General features: G+C 45.0%; 2 protein-coding genes across 4 annotated transcripts in view; one reads left to right on the top strand and one right to left on the bottom strand.

Moving 5' to 3' along the window:
- The first annotated feature begins 4,181 nt into the window (after positions 1-4,181).
- The window catches only part of LOC115368266 (zinc finger protein 501-like), a 41,376-nt gene continuing 25,556 nt past the window's right edge, over positions 4,182-20,001 (top strand). Inside the window, exons 1-3 of one of the 3 annotated variants that reach the window (XM_030064319.1) lie at positions 4,182-4,209; positions 4,734-5,045; positions 7,752-9,078. In XM_030064319.1, coding sequence (XP_029920179.1) covers positions 4,760-5,045; positions 7,752-8,950 — 1,485 coding nt within the window. In that variant the 5' untranslated portion in view covers positions 4,182-4,209; positions 4,734-4,759 and the 3' untranslated portion in view covers positions 8,951-9,078. Of the gene's footprint in view, positions 4,210-4,669; positions 4,703-4,733; positions 5,046-7,751; positions 9,079-20,001 lie in introns of those variants that run through there. The other 2 variants (XM_030064320.1, XM_030064321.1) reach the window with 2 other exon arrangements.
- LOC115368262 (gastrula zinc finger protein XlCGF57.1-like) overlaps positions 17,698-20,001 on the bottom strand; it is a 5,280-nt gene continuing 2,976 nt past the window's right edge. Inside the window, exon 2 of the mRNA XM_030064315.1 lies at positions 17,698-19,973. Coding sequence (XP_029920175.1) covers positions 18,289-19,973 — 1,685 coding nt within the window. The 3' untranslated portion in view covers positions 17,698-18,288. The remainder of the gene's footprint in view (positions 19,974-20,001) is intronic.

Genomic DNA, 20,001 nt, shown 5'->3' with positions numbered 1-20,001 from the left:
TTTTATCATCCCCGCTGTCCCAAAATCAGCTGATTTCTAAATGAAACAATCTTGTCCAGCTGGGATATTTACTGGTTAAATCTGCTCGGTCAGTCAAAACTAAAAAGTAAATATGATCCCCCACCCAAGGACTATATCGTAAATTTATTATCCCACGGCTGATGAATCAGATGTGTGTGAAAGGTACACATAATAATCATAATACACACACACACACGCACACACACACACACACACACACACACACGCACGCACACGCACACGCACACACATACATATGTAATTAGTTGATTTTTAGGCTGTTGCTTCTGGTAACAAGACTTAAAACCACAATTTTCATGGCTTTGAAATGTAATAATTCATTTAGTTTATTACTAAATTCATTTGTTTTTCTTTATTTTTAAATGTATTTTATTTCTTATTTCATTTCAAAGGGTTTCACTTTGTTTAAAACTGTTTTTTTTTTCTATACATAAACAACATGAAAATGAAAGATTCTTGGTAAAAAAAAAAAAAATAAATAAAGTAAGAGGTCGTCGGCGAGGTTGATAATGTTGAGTGCTTGGATTTGATAACAAGAAAAGAACAAAAAAGTGAAATCAGATCTGAGCTGCTTCAGGTCAGATCTTGTTCCCGTCACACCATCGGCTGATAAAACCCTTTTATCATGACATTACCGCACAATAAAACAACAAACAAATAAAATAAAATAAAGGGATGAGCTGCCACACGTTCAACTCTGAAAGCTTCATAAGATTTTCCAACTTCATGTTTTCAACAGACAGTGAGAGAGAAACTACTTTGTTCTTAATTTTTGTTTATTTATTATTATTATTATTACTTTAACCTTTGTTTTTGTTTTTGTTTCTATTTTATGTTAATGACCAAAGTGATTTGTAATATTTCTGTGCTGCTTGCTTCACATCTGTCAAATCAGTTTGCACTTTATCGTGCTAACCTTGATGCCTCTTCACAGCTGCACACAGCTTTTTAAAATAACCTGTCAGAATACACTAAAGTAAAATTAATTTTATTTTTTCTCTTTCTTTTTTCTTTTCTCAAACTTTCAGTCTTTTTGCTTTTAGGATTTTGAAAGCAGCTCTTACCTTCAACAGTGAAAGTCAGCAGCAGCAGGACGGCACCGACGGGCAGCCTCGACTTCATGGTAGCTGGAGAGAGTGTGTGTCCTCAGTGTGTGTGTCCTCTCACTTAAACCCTCCTTTCTTCCTGGCAGCTGCTTCTCCTAATCTGAACTCATTAATAGTGCCTCCCATATTTCGTATGTCAAATTTCTCTTTTGTCAACATAAGAACCAACTGGTGGGTTGGTAAAAAAAAAAAAAGAAAGAAAAAAAAGCATGCACTCCAACAGCTTTTCCAGCCGCACGGCAGAGCATCCAGGAGGCAGGAAACCAAACCAAACCAGCTCCGTTTGTGGTGACAGATCCACAAGACCCTTCCACAGGAAACTGAGGAGCCCCGAGGGACTTCAGGTTGGTCATACAGGCAGAATCAGAAGCTCAAAGACCTGCTGGTCCAGGATAGATCCAAAACCAACAGAAAAACACAGAGTTTGTACCTCAGAGGCAGGGCCAGGAGCGCTCCACTGGCAGCCACTGAGTTTCTGCCACTGGGTGTCAACCATGTGGCACGGCGGTGAAACAGGAGGCAAACTGAAGGACCGGACTCATCAGCATCCGAACCAAACCAGGACCAGAAGCGTAGGAAAAACCCCTCGTGGTCATTTTCAGATGCATGCAGGAGAACGTTTGAAGCTCTTGGTGATTTATTAAATGTTCATTTCAATGTACAGATGCAAACAAATTGACAAATTAATTAAATACAAGGATACAAGGATGTTTACTGGTCATTATACAACAGGTTGGATAATGAAATTAAAATGTGGTTCCCTCTTGATTGATTAATTGATTGCATAGAAAATAAAATTATTAAACATGGAGGAGTGCAGATGGTGCATTAAGTAATCAATCAATGGCCTAGGCAACTTATAAAGAATAAACAAATTAATAACGATTAATAGGCTAATTAATAACTGATAACATTAACACATTAATAACAAGAACAAAGTTACAGCCGCACATCTCTGTGGAAATTCTTCCAGGTACTGTCCGTGGTGCTGAATCTGCCTCAGCAGGTACTGTCCGTGGTGCCGAATCCGCCTCAGCAGGTACTGTCCGTGGTGCTGAATCTGCCTCAGCAGGTACTGTCCGTGGTGCTGAATCTTCTGAGGCATTTCATTCTCTTTATTATAGAATTTAAAGCTCCATAAAATTCCCGGAGGATCTTGTTCAGCTCTTCTTTCCTTACAGGTGAGAAATCAGCTGTTTGCCCGGTGTTTGTCAGGTAGTCTTGTAGACATTTGACGGCCCAAGACGTTGACCGGGCCGTACCGGCTTCATTTCCTGACCTCTCCAGCTGATCCAGCTCTTCACTCGTCACTCTCGCGTATCTCTCCTTTTTCTCTTCTGTCTTGTCTTCCTCGTTCACCCATTTATTCAAACTTAGGTCGCCAAATAAATCAAAACTGACAACAAAACGGTCCATTATGCAGGCGAACAAAGCTGACAACGCGGCTTTTGCTGCGGGTTTCGGTGAAACGTTTCATGTTGCCATGGAAACCACACAGACTCGGGCAATAGTAGCCTAATATTTTCAGTGATTGATTCAGTATTTTTCATTTGAGCAGGGTTAACTGTACTGTCATGTTCATTTGAGCACATTCTAAACGTCTGATTGATCAATCAGATTGCTCAGTCGGATCTACGTGTTGTGTAATTTTTAAAAACCTCACGTAGCCTACCAGCTGGAGTTCCTTCAAGTACCCCCAGGGGTACGCGTGCCCCCATTTGAGAAACACTGAGATAGACTGTCACGAGCTAGCTAGAAATGACTCTGCCGTGAGTGACCGTGTGCGTTGCGTTCTGGTTCTGACTCGTTCGTTCTCGCTTGGCTTTTAGAACTCTCAGATGTAACAAATCAGCCACGCAACCAGGCTACGGCAGCCTGCAAGGTTTTGATACAGCGATCATGAATCATTTTTGACAGCGTCTATTATTTTGGTAAGACAAAAAGGAAGTCACAAATATAAACAGTAAATGGTGAAATTATTTATTTTTTCCAGCAAGGGCCCAGGGGCCCCCCCAGGTCAGGCAAAGGGGCCCAATGGGTCATAAAACCCATGGGCCTATGGCAAATCACGCTACAGTTCCTCCCCCTACTGGATTATGGCGATTTACTCTACATGCATGCACCTGATCAGTTCCTTAGGAAGCTGGACGCTGTGTACAATTCTGCCTTACACTTTGTCACCAGATGTGGCAATCGATTGCATCATTGCACTCTTTATGACACTGCAAATTGCCCATCTCTTCTCTTCATGTGATGGTTGTCTCTCTTGCACAAAGCTCTGATTGGGCTGGTAACCTCTTACTTAACCCTATAAAGCCTTTGTATCATATATAATACACGTTATCAAATAACACATTCCGTTTTCAGTTTAATCAATACTTGACCAAAATACTGTTGTATTCCTTTGGACACTTCCCCTGTTCACCCTGGACCATTGGCACTTCAAGTACTGTCGTATATGATACAACAGAAAAACTGTACGTAATAACATATTTTTTGAAAAATCTTTCAAAAAATATGTTTTTACATTTTGTTACAGGACTAAATAAAGGGTTCAATTTAAAAAAATTGGAATTTTCTGCCAATTCTTTCATAGTTCAGACTTTATAGGGTTAAGCATATGTTTGTGCATCGAGCAGGACCAGCATGCGCTTTGATCCAAAGATGCCCTTCAGCTGGTTGTCCCCAGAGTGAGGACCGAATGAGGTAAAAGAGCTTTTAGTTACGCTGGTCCATTGGCCTGGAACGAGCTACAAAAGGACCTCAAACTGCCAGGACAAGTCACGCTAGGAGAATTTAAAAATATTTTAAAAGGCTATGAAACCAGTTCTCTTGGACAATGCAACTGTGTCTGATAATATGGCTATAATTTGAACTTTGTTGTGAATGTTATGTTTTTTTTGCCTGTTGGAATGTCTTTTAATGTCGTAACTCTGTCTTTGCTGCCTTGCTTGGCCAGATCGCTCTTGTAAAAGAGGTTTTAAATCTCAGTGATGCTTATCTGGTTAGATAAAGGATTTGACTGATTGATTGGTGTGTGTGTGTGTGTGTGTGTGTGTGTGTGTGTGTGTGTGTGTGTGTGTGTGTGTGTGTTCCTCTGTGTAAGTGGCTCCACCTGTGCTGCCCCCTGCTGGCCGTGTCTCAGGCCTGCAGCTGATCCCCTCAGCAGATTCTACAGGAACAAGGAGATCCTGCTGATCTGACCCAGAATCAGCAGATTGTTTTCTTCTGAATCGGCCCAAGTCACAGCAACGTCTCTTCAGAGTCCAGATGCTGAGGAGGAGGTTGGGGTTCTGGACTCAGACCAGCAGGATTTCCTTCAGACTGGATCAAATAGGAGGAGGACAAACCGGTTTCACTGTTTTTTTCTCATAAATTCACGAATTTAATCTAAGAAATCTCAGAGTTTCTTCTCAGATTATCGCCCCTCCTCTGGCTCTGTGTTTTAAACTGAAAGGCCGTCGCAGCCTCTCTGCTCGACCCGGAACCGGAAGTAAACAAGTGGCTGCCGATGTGTTTTCTCTGGTCTGCGGGTTAAAGTGTGTGTGTGTGTGTTCGGGTTAAAGAGTGTGTGAGCAGGTTAAAGTGTGTGAGTGTGTGAGCGGAGGAAGATGCTGCCGCTGCAGCTGCTGAGGGTGTCGGTCCATGAGCGGATCAGCGCCGCTGCTGCAGACTTTCTGCTGCTGCTGGAAAAAGGCAGAGAAGCGGCTGAGATCCCGGAGCTGAGAGCGCTGCTCACCGAGCGGCTGACGGCGGCCGCGGAGGAGATTGTCGGCCTGTTGGAGAAAACCGTGGCGGAGTACGAAGACAAAGCTGAGCGGGCAGAGCAAGAGATGTGCCGCCAGAGGAAGCTGCTCAACATCCTGCTGAAGCCCCAAGTCAGGCTGCACAGAGCAGGTCAGTCAGTCAGTCAGTCAGTCAGTCAGTCAGTCAGTCAGTCAGTCAGTCAGTCAGTCAGGCTGCACAGAGCAGGTCAGTCAGTCAGCCAGTCAGTCAGTCAGTCAGGCTGCACAGAGCAGGTCAGTCAGCCAGTCAGTCAGTCAGTCAGGCTGCACAGAGCAGGTCAGTCAGTCAGTCAGTCAGTCAGTCAGTCAGTCAGGCTGCACAGAGCAGGTCAGTCAGTCAGTCAGTCAGTCAGTCAGTCAGTCAGTCAGGCTGCACAGAGCAGGTCAGTCAGTCAGTCAGTCAGTCAGTCAGGCTGCACAGAGCAGGTCAGTCAGTCAGTCAGTCAGTCAGTCAGGCTGCACAGAGCAGGTCAGTCAGTCAGTCAGTCAGTCAGTCAGTCAGTCAGGCTGCACAGAGCAGGTCAGTCAGTCAGTCAGTCAGTCAGTCAGTCAGGCTGCACAGAGCAGGTCAGTCAGTCAGTCAGTCAGTCAGGCTGCACAGAGCAGGTCAGTCAGTCAGTCAGTCAGTCAGTCAGTCAGTCAGTCAGTCAGTCAGGCTGCACAGAGCAGGTCAGTCAGTCAGTCAGTCAGTCAGTCAGTCAGGCTGCACAGAGCAGGTCAGTCAGTCAGTCAGTCAGTCAGTCAGTCAGTCAGTCAGGCTGCACAGAGCAGGTCAGTCAGTCAGTCAGTCAGTCAGTCAGGCTGCACAGAGCAGGTCAGTCAGTCAGTCAGTCAGTCAGTCAGTCAGTCAGTCAGGCTGCACAGAGCAGGTCAGTCAGTCAGTCAGTCAGTCAGTCAGTCAGTCAGGCTGCACAGAGCAGGTCAGTCAGTCAGTCAGTCAGGCTGCACAGAGCAGGTCAGTCAGTCAGTCAGTCAGTCAGTCAGGCTGCACAGAGCAGGTCAGTCAGTCAGTCAGTCAGTCAGTCAGTCAGTCAGTCAGTCAGGCTGCACAGAGCAGGTCAGTCAGTCAGTCAGTCAGTCAGTCAGTCAGGCTGCACAGAGCAGGTCAGTCAGTCAGTCAGTCAGTCAGTCAGTCAGTCAGTCAGGCTGCACAGAGCAGGTCAGTCAGTCAGTCAGTCAGTCAGTCAGGCTGCACAGAGCAGGTCAGTCAGTCAGTCAGTCAGTCAGTCAGTCAGTCAGTCAGGCTGCACAGAGCAGGTCAGTCAGTCAGTCAGTCAGTCAGTCAGTCAGTCAGGCTGCACAGAGCAGGTCAGTCAGTCAGTCAGTCAGTCAGTCAGGCTGCACAGAGCAGGTCAGTCAGTCAGTCAGTCAGGCTGCACAGAGCAGGTCAGTCAGTCAGTCAGTCAGTCAGTCAGTCAGTCAGTCAGGCTGCACAGAGCAGGTCAGTCAGGCCCGGCCGGACCCGGCCAAAGCCGGCCGCTCCGGGGCCGCGGGCCGCCTGTGGTGTGTGAGTGTGTGTGTGTGAGAGAGGGGGGGGAGAGAAGCCTATACATACATACATATATATATATATATATATATATATATATATATATATTTTTTTTTTTTTTTTAATCATAATTTAGTAGCATCCTTGCTAGGGGAAACACTGTCACCTATAGACAGGCAGTGCACTGCTTAACACACACACACACACACACACACACACACACACACACACCCTCTCAGACCTGCAGACCTCTCAGACCTGGTCTGAGGTCAGTCTCTGCTCTCAGTCGGCCTCAGCTTGTTTGATCTGACTTCCTGTCCCGGTTCTGTTCTTCACGTGTTTTAGGATGATTTGTCTTTTCGTTCGTTTTCATGTTTTTAATAAAGTTGCTGTTGTCGTGTTGCTGGTTTGTCTCCTGACATCACTTGAGAAGTGCGATACAAATCAAGTTTTTATTATATGATAATATTATATTGCATGGTGCCCATATTTTGCAAAGCACCTTGTAAGGAGTTATGGAAATAAAGTTTGTAATCAATCAATCAATCAGTTATCCTACAGGTTTCCTTGACAACGTGCCTTAAACCAAGCAGAGGTCTTGTCGTCTTTTCAGGTTGTGTGTGTGTGTGTGTGTGTGTGTGTGTGTGTGTGTTCAGTTTTTGCTCCTGTGTGTTTCTTTATGTTTAACCCTGTAAAGCCTGAGGAGTTTTATTGACTGACAAATTTTTCTACGAAAACCATAAATTAAATATGTTTTTGTAATTGTTAAACAAAATTTACAGGACACAACATTTTTAACCCCTTAAACGCTGAGGTTCCCTTAAATGTCTCTTAATGTCATCAAAATAATAAAAAATAAAATAAGATAAAATACAGAGAACACTGGAAATAGTTTTTTTTTCTTTCTTATTGATATACAAAACAAACTGAACTGTGGGTTTATTGAAGAGCCACAGCCTGAACCCCCAGCGAGCAGGAGGCCGGCCGTGGACGTGTGTGAGCAGCAGCGTTTTGTGTAGTGGGCGTCACAGAAATGTCATCGTGGAGAAAAGAAATGGAGTTGGGAAAAGAAACAGACATTGGTGTGCAAACAGAAACGTCTGAGGAAAGTCACGCTGCCACACACACAGCTGCCACACACACATACACACACACAGCTAGTACACAGCTGCAAAGTGTTCTGTCCCTTTAAGGAGGTGCATTCACACACCTGTCTGCTGGGAGGGAAGATATACTTCATGTCTGTTTATCTGTTCATGTGTTTATTTGTTATGCTCTGATGGAGTGGAGCTCATATTAATTGTTAATTTTTCTTGTCCGTCCTGTCAGACGGTCCCCGGCTGCTGGTGTGGAAAGAAGAGGTTCCCCCTGAGCAGCAGGAGCAGACCCCCAGTCTGGACCAGGAGGAGCCAGAGCTCCCGCCCATTAAAGAGGAAGAGGACGAACTCTGGACCAATCAGGAGGCAGAGCAGCTTCAGGATCTCAACACGTTCCCTGTGAAGAGTGAGGATGATGAAGAGGAAGCTCCGCCCTCACAGCTTCTTCAGAGCCAAACTGAGGAGAGCAGAGGGGCGGAGCCTCCAGCCAGCAGCTCCTCTGAGCAGATGGAGACAGAAGCTGATGGAGAGGAACCAGCCAGGAGCTCAGATCCAGCTGCTGATGTGGAGACATCAGACTGCTCTGAACCAGAGACTGAAGACAGTGAGGACGACTGGAGACCAACTAGAGAACCGCAGTCAGGTTCAGACTCACATAATAAACCTTTTCTAAGTCATTACAGATGTAATACTGGAGAGAAACCATCTTCCTGCTCTGTGAGAAACCACAGAGGTGAGAGACCGTACAGCTGCTCAGTCTGCAACAAGGCATTTCACCAGAACACACATTTACAGAGCCACATGCGATGTCATACCAATGAGAAACCATTTAGTTGCTCGTTCTGTGGTAAAATGTTTGCCAGCAAGAGCAACATGACGGTCCACATGAGAATCCACAAGGGAGAGAAACCGTACAGCTGCTCGTTCTGCGCTAAATCATTTGTCTGTAAGGGAAACATGCAGGCACACATGAGAATCCACACAGGAGAGAGGCCGTACAGCTGCTCCGTCTGCGGGAAAAGCGCAAAACAGAGAGTGCAGTTAGAAGAGCACATGATGAGTCACACGGGGGAGAAACCATACCCCTGCTCGGTGTGCAGTAAAATGTTTACCTCAAAATCCAACATGGCAGTGCACATGAGGATCCACAGAGGGGAGAGACCGTACAGCTGCTCCGTCTGCGACAAAGGCTTTCACCAGAAGGCGCATCTGCAGAGTCACATGCGATGTCATACCGATGAGAAACCATACAGCTGCTCGGACTGCGGCAAAATGTTTGCCAGCAAGAGCAACATGACGGTCCACATGAGAATCCACAAGGGAGAGAAACCGTACAGCTGCTCGGTCTGCAGCCGAGGGTTTCACCAGAAGGGCCAGCTGCAGAGCCACATGAGGTGTCACACCAACGAAGAAGCATACAGCTGCTCATAGGACTACATGTTATTGTTAAACAAAAAATTATGTTGCACTTGTTTTGACAGATAATGTAAGTGTGATGTGTGTGATTTTATTGGGAGTGATCATTTTGCATCATAAATTAAAAAAAAAAAATAGTAAAAGGAGGTTGGCAGCATCTTTCTTTCAAGTCAGTGTAGCTGGGGTCTGCACCAAATCATCATCTTTTTTATGTACCCCTAAAATACTCCATGTATTATGATGTACTGTCACATTTATCAAAAAACTGCAGCTGCCATTTGGAAATTGTACTTCTCCAAATTGTGTTTTGATACAATTTCAATTAATTGTGCAGCCCTAGTTGTTTGATCTGTGGTAAAATATTTGTCTTCAAAGAGCAACATGAAGTTATCCATGAGAATCCACACAGGAGAGAAACCCACCCGATGCTCGATGTGCAGCAGCAGAAACACTCAGGTCCCACAGATGGAAAAGCATCTGAGTGCAAAGTTTGTGTTCACATGCAGCAAAGACGTGGCTCAGTCCACACGAGGGAAACTAGTCTGCTGCACTGTTTGAGGGAAACACTTCATTAGTTGACACAGTAAACAAGCGACACTCCATGACAGCCAATCATTCAAGAGGAGACCCAACCATAAACATGCAAATACATTTTCATTTTTTTCAGTCTTTCCTTTTTCCTTTTCCTCTCTTTCAAATGCTGTCAGTCACTGCCAGAGGTGGGATCAGGTCATCGTTTTGCAGTAAAACGCACGTCCTAAACTTTGAGGTTTGAGCCCTTAACAAGTCCTAATGCACTCTTTACCAATCTTAATCTAATAATTTTACAGTTTGTTTGCATCTCTGCCTGACCTGCATATGCACATTATTGCATGGCTATGTTGAATACTTGATCCTGATTGGTCCATTGTTTCTGTCTAACAGACAAGGTGAGTCAGTCAAGGTGAAGCCGTGGACTCTACATTAATGCACTTCACCAAACGTATCTACAACCAACTTATATGAACAGTTATATTTAAATATGGGCTACTGTTTTCCAGTGTCGGCAAACATCTGTCTTTTCATAAAGTCACCGGCAGATGTTTTATTTCAGCTGGGGGTGTGTCACTCCAATTTAACGTCAGCTCAGATTAATGTGGCTAAGCAGCAAAAGTAAGGACAGTAAGCAGTCACATTAAGGCTGAACAGAGTTATAGAATCACCTTTTCAGGCTGTTATCAATTTACCTCTGAAATAAAGACCACAGTTTTCACAGATGTGTTGATTTATTAAATGTTCATTTCAATGTACAGATGCAAACAAATTGACAAATTAATTAAATCTTTGGCCCAGGAAACTCATAAAGACTAACAAATTAATAACGATTAATAGGATAATTAATAACTGATAACAAACAAGAACAGAGCCGCACATCTCCGTGGAAAATCTTACAGGTACTGTCCATGGTGCTGAATCTGCCTCAGCAGGTACTGTCCGTGGTGCTGAATCTGCCTCAGCAGGTACTGTCCATGGTGCTGAATCTGCCTCAGCAGGTACTGTCCGTGGTGCTGAATCTGCCTCAGCAGGTACTGTCCATGGTGCTGAATCTGCCTCAGCAGGTACTGTCCATGGTGCTGAATCTGCCTCAGCAGGTACTGTCCGTGGTGCTGAATCTGTCTCAGCAGGTACTGTCCATGGTGCTGAATCCGCCTCAGCAGGTACTGTCCGTGGTGCTGAATCCTCTGAGGCATTTCATTCTCTTTATTATAGAAATTAAAGCTCCATAAAATTCACGGAGGATCTTGTTCAGCTCTTCTTTCCTTACAGGTGAGAAATCAGCTGTTTGCCCGGTGTTTGTCAGGTAGTCTTGGAGACATTTGATGGCCCAAGACGTTGACCGGGCCGTACCGGCTTCATTTCCTGACCTCTCCAGCTGATCCAGCTCTTCACTCGTCACTCTCGCGTATCTCTCCTTTTTCTCTTCTGTCTTGTCTTCCTCGTTCAGCCATTTATCCAAACTTAGGTCGCCAAATAAATCAAAACTGACAACCAAATGGTTCATTATGCAGGCGAACAAAGCTGACAGCGGCTTTTGATGCGGGTTTGAGTGAAACTTTTCATGTTGCCATGGAAACCACACAGACTCGTACAATAAAATATAGGCGCAGTAATATTTTTAGTGATTGATTCAGTATTTTTTTATTTGCGCAAGGCTAGCCGTGCTGTCATGCTCATTTGAGCACATTCTAAACCTCTGATTGACCAATCAGATTGCTCGGTCGAATCTACGTGTTGTATAATTTTAAAAAATCTCAAGTACCCCCTGGAGTTCCTCCAAGTACCCCCAGGGGTACGCGTAACCCCATTTGAGAAACACCGGGTTAGTGGACGGTGGTCGTAGGAGCTGTCTCACTGTGAGATGGTTATCCCAAATTTCTGACACTGTCAGTCTTTCGTCCCAGGCTGTCTTTGCTCTTAAGACCGTGACAACGGGCGTCTCTGAACCTCTCTCACAGTGCGACGTAGGACCAGCGTTTTGGAGCCAAAAGCCGAAGTGCTTCGTAAAGTATTCAGTCAATCAATCAATAAGCAATCAATCAATCAAACCCAAGTCTCTGACCCAACAATGGGTTTCTCTCAGAAAAAATAACCCAGAAATATTACCCAACTCGAAAAACCCACAAATTGGGTCAAAATAAAATCCTTATAACCCAAGAAATGGTTATGGCTCTGGAAAAATAACCCAGAAATGTAACCCAACACAAGTAACGCAGGAATTGGGTTAAAAAAAAATAACCAAAGTGTTTTTAGAGTGTAGCTTTGGTCTGGCTGTCATGTTCCCCAGACAGAGTGCTTTCAGAGGCAGGGAGCCCCTCCTCTCTCTCCTCACACACATCCATAGCCGAGCCGACACCTTGACACAAACACAGCGGCTGATTGATGACAACAAGCTTTCCATGACAGGATGTGTGCTGTCTTCCTGTCAGCACCATGTCACATATACAGAGTGGACGTAACACTCAGAGCAGCCGCCCTTTACATCAAACCCACTGAGCAGCTTCATCTGCAGAGGACTTTGAATCCTCTGGGACTCTTCACACACGGACTGGAAACTACTGACCTTTACAAAGCTCTCATTTCAGCCTCTCAGCAACATTCACTGCATTTCTGGAGGCAATAACTTGAAGTTTAAATGTGTATTCATAATAGTTATAAATGATTGTCTATTTGTTTTACTAATTGCTTTGCTAATGTTCTGGTAATTCTTTTGCTATTTTTCTGATGTTTGTTTGTTTTTGGAAATAAATCAAGTTCATTTGCTCGTGTTTCAAAGGGTCGGTGGTGAAATCGCAGATGATAAAAGGGTAAATTGTTTTATCTCTCCTGGTGAGTCAACAGCAGAAACGGGGAACTTCAGTCAAACAGATCCAAACTGTCACACTGGTAGTTTCCTGTTTTCTTTCACCACTGAAATGAGTTCAGATTAATAATCTACCTGACACTGACTTTGAACACAGATTCAAAAACTAACAACCACATTTTAAACATTTTTAGACAAAGTTGATTTTGTCCTCAGTGTCAGACAGTAACACTGAACATGATGGCTCAATGAATATTTCAATCAGTAAAACATATAAATCCCATGTTGACAGACCCTCCCACCAGCTTGTGCTCCCAGTCTGACCTGAAGTCTTCCAGTTCTGAGAGAGAAAAAAAAAAAAAAAAACATTTCTACTGAGACCTGGTCGGCTCTTTACCTGTTGAGTCACATCCACATCAGATCCAAGAGACTCTCAGCTTCACCTGGAGAGGAAACCCAGAGAGAGAAGATGCTGCTGCTCCTCCTGTTGCTCCGAGGCTGCAGGCACTTCCTCATGACTTGGCCTGGCTCAGGCTCATGTGAGTGTGTGATGCAGGTGTGTGTGTGTGTGTGTGTATGTGTGTTGGGCTGTGTGTTCCGTTGTACAGGCTGTGAAAACACATTTCGTGCAGGACAGTAAAGACTAAATGTCGTTCTGAGGGTTTGACCTCAGTCCACTGGTCTCCCTGATATGAAGCACATCTGGAATAAGCAGGCAGCTGTAAAGGAGGAGTTCTGTAATACGACTGAAGGTGTGTTGAAACTAAATGCTGTGCTTTCGAAACGACGCGTGACGTGCCTGGTCAACACTGTTATTGTGGGTGCAGCTGGTGCTCACTGTTATTAGGGATTCCACTGGAGTTCTGGACAAGATAAACCCACTTGGGTAACTTTAGGATTATAGTTGGGTGAGGGCTTTTATACACTTTACACTTAAAAAAAGGTTGTTCTCATAAATCAAAATATGCTCTGTTTGGACTGTTGTCTTCATTTGGACTAACTCCTGTCTAACCGCCATGGAAACGAGTCGTTGCTCACATCCCGACTGCAGAGAGAAGAAGCCGAACATGACTGGGATACCTACCAGCAGCAGCTCCATCCCTCACCTGCGGTCGCGGGACATCAACTTCCTGTCTTACCTGTCCAGGTAAGGCAGGACTTTTCCCGCTTTGGTATTCCAGAGGCGACTCCTGACTGACTTAAGGAGTCCTTATCTCATTTTGGGAAATCTTAAATTCTCAATCCAGCATGGCTTGTCAACCTTCATGTCTGTTATCCAGCATTTTCTGAGCTTCAAGTGGTAAATTTATCATACACTACTCACAAAAAGTTAGGGATATTTGGCTTTTAGGTGAAATTTATGGAAAATATAAAAAGTTCACGCTACAGTGATATTATATCATGAAAGTAGGGCATTTAAGTAGAAGCATACACTGGTGATTTCCTCATCTCAAACAATTTCTTGAAACAAAAGCCAACAACAGTGGTGGATATACCACAACAAAAAATGTCAGTGTCAATAACTTGTCATGTGCCCTTGAGCATCAATTACAGCTTGACAACGACGTCTCATGCTGTTCACAAGTCGACTTATTGTCTGCTGAGGCATGGCATCCCACTCTTCTTGAAGGGCGGCCCTCAGGACATTGAGGTTCTGGGGTACAGAGCTCCGAGCCTCTACACGGCCACTCAGCTGATCCCATAGGTTTTCTATGGGATTCAGGTCTGAGAAAGTGCAGGCCACTCCATTTGAGGTACCCCAGTCTCCAGCAGCCGTTCCCTAATGATATATAATGACATTTTTTGTTGTGGTATACCCACCACTGTTGTTGGCTTTTGTTTCAGTAAATAGTTTGAGATGAGGAAATCACCAGTGTATGCTTCTACCTAAATGCCCTACTTTCATGATATAATATCACTGTAGCGTGAACTTTTTATATTTTCCATAAATTTCACCCAAAAGCCAAATATCCCTAACTTTTTCTGAGTAGTGTATATATATGCAGTATACACAGTACATGTATACAGTGTCATATATATAGCGTGTACACACACACACACACACATATATAGATATACATATACAGGTGGAAGGATGAAGCATTCAGGAGTTTTTTTGTTTTTTTTTTTAGATAAAAATAAATCAGTAGGCTTGTGTCACTTAATTCTGGTTGAAACCTGAACAAATTCACCTGATTTTTTTTTTTTTTTTTACAAAAAATATGAATGTAACGTTAAATCACATTAATATAACAGCAGGTGAGGGGGTGTTAATTATTTATTACTTATTTATTAATTATTTATTAATTATTGAGGGCTGATCGTGATACTGATCCGTAATCCAGGACACTAATCTCCCAGATTTAGAGCCGACAATCATCTGCAGTAAATTTGTTGTTTCAGAAATACCAACACAAACCAATCAAATGCTTTGAAATGACAATGTTTAATTAACATTATATTAGCAAAAAAAAAAAAAAAAAAAAAAAACCCAAAACAAAACAGAAAATGACCACAAAAATACCCTGACATCTGAAAGCCAAAAAAATACAAGAAAACTATATTTATCATTATTAAATGATTTATTTACTAGGGATGTGCAGAACAGATAACAAGGGGGGGATTTTCAAGATTAAATTTGTAAATTTACAGGAAAAAAACTGAGATTAAAGTGGTAAATTTAGGAGAAAAAAAATTAGGAGACAAAAAATAAGAGAGAGAGAAATAACGAGAGAGTCACAAATTTACAAGAAATTTTTTGGGAAATCTGGAAATTCACTTTATTTCTTTTTAGTTTAAATATTTTGGGATAATTTGGGGGTAAATGTATTATTATTATAAACTCCAGGTCCCGTCATCAGGTGCAGCTGTCAGGTCTCATGTTCACTGCTCACCGTTTATCATCTTCAGTGTGTTTACATAATCACTGATCATAAATATCCATCAGGCCAAAGACTTACAGCAACAGAGTTCACCTCACCTGGAGGCCAACACACTGCACCTGACACCTGAGTGAACACCCAAAACACAAAGGCAACACCTGCTGGACCAAACTGGTGCTGCAGCTCCTGCAGTCATGTTCAGTTTGTACTGACATTGTGCAGAATGTGTCCCTTTAATTCTGTGTTTGTTACTGAGGTTGTAGTTTGCAGAGGTCTGCTACTGGACTGCATTACACTGAGAGGGGTTTCTAGTTTTTTGTCCTCACCTATTTACATACAGTGAGGGGGGACAGAAGAGTGGAAACAGCTGTCAGTAAAGTGCAGCACTAACTATGAGCTCAATGCCAAACACAGAAGTGAATGAACACCTCTGTTACCGTGACAACAAGAAAAGCTGAGCGTTATAGGCAGCAGGAGAGAAAACTTTATGACACAACAGCTGGACTGGATTAGATTAGATTAGATTAGATTAGATTAGATTATACAAGTGGAGTTGATGAAGTGACACTGTGTGTGTATGAGGTTCACAACCTCCTCCTCAGCATCTGTTGCTGTGACTTGGGCCGATTCAAACAATCTGCTGATTCTGGGCTCAGATCAGCAGGATCTCCTTGTTCCTGAATCCCATGTCAGAGTAGAATCTGCTGAGGTTCTTTGGTTTAAAAAAAAAAAAAAAAAAAAATTGCATGTAAATTTGTGACTTTATAATCTCAGGGGTTTCAAGTTTTTCTCATAAATTTGTGAGTTTTTTCATTTACAACTTTATTCTCAGAAATTTGGAGACAATTTGGGCATTTACTGTCTGTCCTCTGATTGGACAGGGCTGATCAGCTGATGGAAGCTGATGCCCTGCGTTCCAATACTCAAACTATCATACTATTTAGTAGGGAAAAAAAAGATTTAGTATGCCCCAGTACATAGTGTGTCAGATGCAGTATGCCAAGAGTACCAGGATGTTCTACTACATCCGGTCAGGTTTCACAGTCTGCATGTCAGCATGCTGCTCTGGCCATTCTGACCCACAATCCTTTGCACAGCGGACGTTACGTCACACTGACTGCAGGATTTTCCCTGGCCAATTTTAGGTCTTAGGCGCTTATTTTTCAATCTGTGATTGAAAAATAAGCCGAAGTGATACCTCTTCTCTGAATAGACAAGCTAAGCCAGTGTGCTGCTGTTAGCCAGTGAAAATACAGCGGAGTGGCACCTCTTCACTTTGTTACACAATCTATGTCAGTGCGCTGCTGTAGGAGAGTTTCTCTGCCCTTTGGCTCGTGCCGTGCTGGTGCAGCTGTTACGCCAAATTCAGCGTTAAAAATAGATTCTGTTTTATTTGGCTAATCTGCACGCTTCACACAAGTCACCCAAATGGCCAATGGATCACTGGTATTTGCGAGCGCTTGTGTTTTTCGCGCTAGGCGATTCATACATTCCACCTCCGCCGAGCCTACAGCGGATGTGTCGCGGCTGAAAGCCGTCCTCTCAGCGTTCAAGCAGAAACTATTCTCTGCAGTGATTGGTTAATTCCGTTGTCAGTATTTCATGACGTACGGCCCAGTGCCCGCCTAACTCCCTCCGGACAATCCAAGCTAGCATCAACAACAGATTCCTAAAGGAGCCGCAGATTGAATATATCAATGTCCGTTTTTTCCCCCTTTCCTCATTCATTTGATCTCGGCGATCGGTGAAAACGTCTAGGCGGTGCGCCTAAGAAATTATAAGGCAGGGAAAACCCTGGACTGTTTTGCCACGCCCACATACAGATGACAACAAAACACACATATCGCACAAAACTCACTCAGTGACAGGAAGGCAGCAGATCAGAAATCAGACAGAGGACAGCGCAGTATGAAACAGCTCCGCCATTTTGACAACAACATTCAAATGTGGAGCTACAGACGGAGGAGGAAGTGAGCGAGAGGGGCGGAGCTCAGGGAGGACGGATGGAGTGTGTCCCAATAGTATGCATACACATGCATACTGCATACTACACTGCATACTTTGTAAGGGCAGCTGCAGTACATACTAAAAGGAAAAAGTACCAGTATGTGTTTTGGAAGGCAGGGCGAGCCTCTTCTTCTTCTCTTCATTCTGCCTCAGTGGGAAATGTTCTAGATGCTAACGTAGCGTAGCATCATTAGACCGTGCTGATTCACTCTAACCTCATTTTTTCACTTTCTTAAACATTTTCACACATTCATTCTATAAAATTAATTTAAAATATTATTTTAAAAAATGTTGATTTACAGCTTAACCATTTTTAATATCTGGTTCATTCAAAACAGTGGTGCCCAACCCAGTCCTCAAGGGCCCCCTGTCCTACAATTAAGGCCCATGCACCTTCATGCACAGCCTGTTCAGGTAGATCTGTTTCAACCAGTCAGCATGAAACCCTTAATTGGATCAGGTGTGAAAGAGCAGAGCTGAAACCAAAACCTGCAGGACGGGGGGCCCTCGAGGACTGGGTTGGGCACCACTGATTTAAAACAACTGGTAAACCTGCTAACTGGGTATCCGTGCACATCCCCATCAGTATGTACAGGTCAGGTCGGCACCGCTGGATCAGATCTGAACAGTCCAGATGTTTGTGAGCGTAAATCCTGTTAAACTGAAATGAAAACTGGAACCTTAGAGCCTCTTCTGTCTGTCTGTCAAACTGAATTACAGACAAATCCACTGAAAAGGGAGAGGAAAACTGGAACCATGTGATCAGAAACAAGGCCCCGCCCACTCACTTTTGTCCTGCTGTCTTTCAGATGGAGAGGTGGAGCCTGACTGGTTTTCATATCATTATTTGGTCCAATATTCATATCCTGAATATTGGACCAAATGATCGGGACTGATGAGTGGTTTATAGTTTGACTGACTGAATGTTCCTTCATTGACCTTGATGGAGGACAATAAATTATCTCTCTATCTAACCCTAATGTTGACACACGAGTATAAATTAAAAAATTAAAACCTTTGGATCAATAGAACACATAAACTCACAACAGTGAAATACTTATACGAAATCTGCGTGGTTAAAAGTTTCGCCCTCCCTCGAAAAAAATAAAATCAGCTGAGTGAGTTTACAACTGGATGAAGTCTGTGTGAGGACCGTCGTGCCGCTTGAGGCTCACTGCCGCTGCCGCCGCCGCCGCTGCCTCCTTCCCACCTCGCTCGCCCGTGTGAACTTTCATGTGCGAGTCCAAGGATCTCTTCTCCTGGTACCTCTTCCCGCACACTTTACAGCTGTAGGGTTTCTCCCCTGTGTGAGTCAGCATGTGTCTCTTCAGGTCGATCTTCTGGACGAAGCCCTTCTGGCAGAGGTGGCAGCCGTACGGTTTCTCCTTCTTGTGGAACCTCTCGTGCGTCTCCAGGGAAACCTTTTGGCGAAAGCGCTTCCCGCAGAGGCTGCAAATGAACGGCTTCTCGCCTGTGTGGATCCTCATGTGCGAGTCCAGGTTGCCGATCTGCCGGAAGTTCTTGCCGCAGACCCTGCAGGTGTAGGGTTTCTCCCCGGTGTGGATCCTTTTGTGCACATCCAGGTGCTGGCTCATGGTGAACTTTTTGCCGCACACATCACACGAGTAAATCCGCGGCTTCTCCCCTGTGTGGCTCTTGATGTGTCTTTTCAGAACAGTGTTTTCGATGAACGTTTTCCCGCAGAACTCGCAGATGTACGGCCTCTCACCGGCGTGCAGCTTCATGTGGCGCTCCAGTGAGCCTTTCCGGGGGAAGTGCTTCCCACAGTCCTTGCAGCTGAACGGCTTCTGGCCCGTGTGGATCCTCATGTGGATCTCCATGTCACGGAAGCTGATGCCGCACACGTCGCAGATCCTGCTGGTTTCTCTGTGGCTCTGTATGTGAAGTTTCAGGCTCTCTGCCGACTCCGCCTGCTCCCCGCACACGCCGCAACGCGCCTCTGTGTCGTTCAGATGCGTCTCGGCGTGCCTCAGGAAGTTGCCCTTGTTGTGGAAGCCGCTGCCGCACACTTTACAGAAGTGGGACGGCGCCAGGCCGGGCTTCTTGCGCTTGTTCCTGCCGCGGGGCTCGTCCCTGGGCTCAGCAGCGTGGCTCTGGCTGTGTTTCCTCAGCTCGGTGCTCTTGGCGAAGTCTTTCCCGCAGACTTTGCAGCTGAACGGCGTTTGGCCGTCGTGGGCCTTCATGTGGCGCTCCAGCGAGCCGGTGTGGCTGAACTCCCTGCGACACACTCTGCACTTGTAGGGTTTCTCCGCTGTGTGGATTCTCATGTGCGTCACCATGTTGCCCTTCTGGTTGAAGCCCTTGTCGCAGAAGGGGCAGCTGAAGGGTTTCTCTCCTGTGTGCAGCCTCAGGTGCGTCTCCTGTGCCCGGATGGACGGGAACTTCTTGCCGCAGATGGGGCAGGTCCTGCTGTCGTCCCGGTGGGTTTGGAGGTGGAGCCTCAGAGCGTCAGTGGAGTCTAAACTTTGGCCGCAGAGGCCGCAGAGACACTCGGCGTCCTTGGTGTGCTTCTCCACGTGCTTCATCAGAAAGCCTTTCCTGTCGAAAGACTTTCCACACACCTTGCAGCAGGGAGGGGACCCCTCCTCCTCCTCGTCATTTTCATCACCGTCGTCCTCGGGGGCGGGGTCGTCCGGGGACACCGGGGGGCGCTCTGTGTCCTCGGGCTTCGTCGAGGTGCCGGGGCGAGCCTTGTCCTGCCACTCCTCCACGTCGAGGCTGGGCTTCGCGTGCGAGGAGGTTCGTGTTTGACTGGAGACGCTCCTGACGCCGACAGAGAACCGCAGCTCTGCAGAGAGAAACCAGACATGTTGCAC

Source organism: Myripristis murdjan, chromosome 11, assembly GCF_902150065.1.
Source record: "Myripristis murdjan chromosome 11, fMyrMur1.1, whole genome shotgun sequence".
Classification (NCBI taxonomy): Eukaryota; Metazoa; Chordata; class Actinopteri; order Holocentriformes; family Holocentridae; genus Myripristis; species Myripristis murdjan.
Note: the sequence above shows the minus strand (reverse complement) of the source record. Positions and strands in the feature narration are given on the sequence as shown.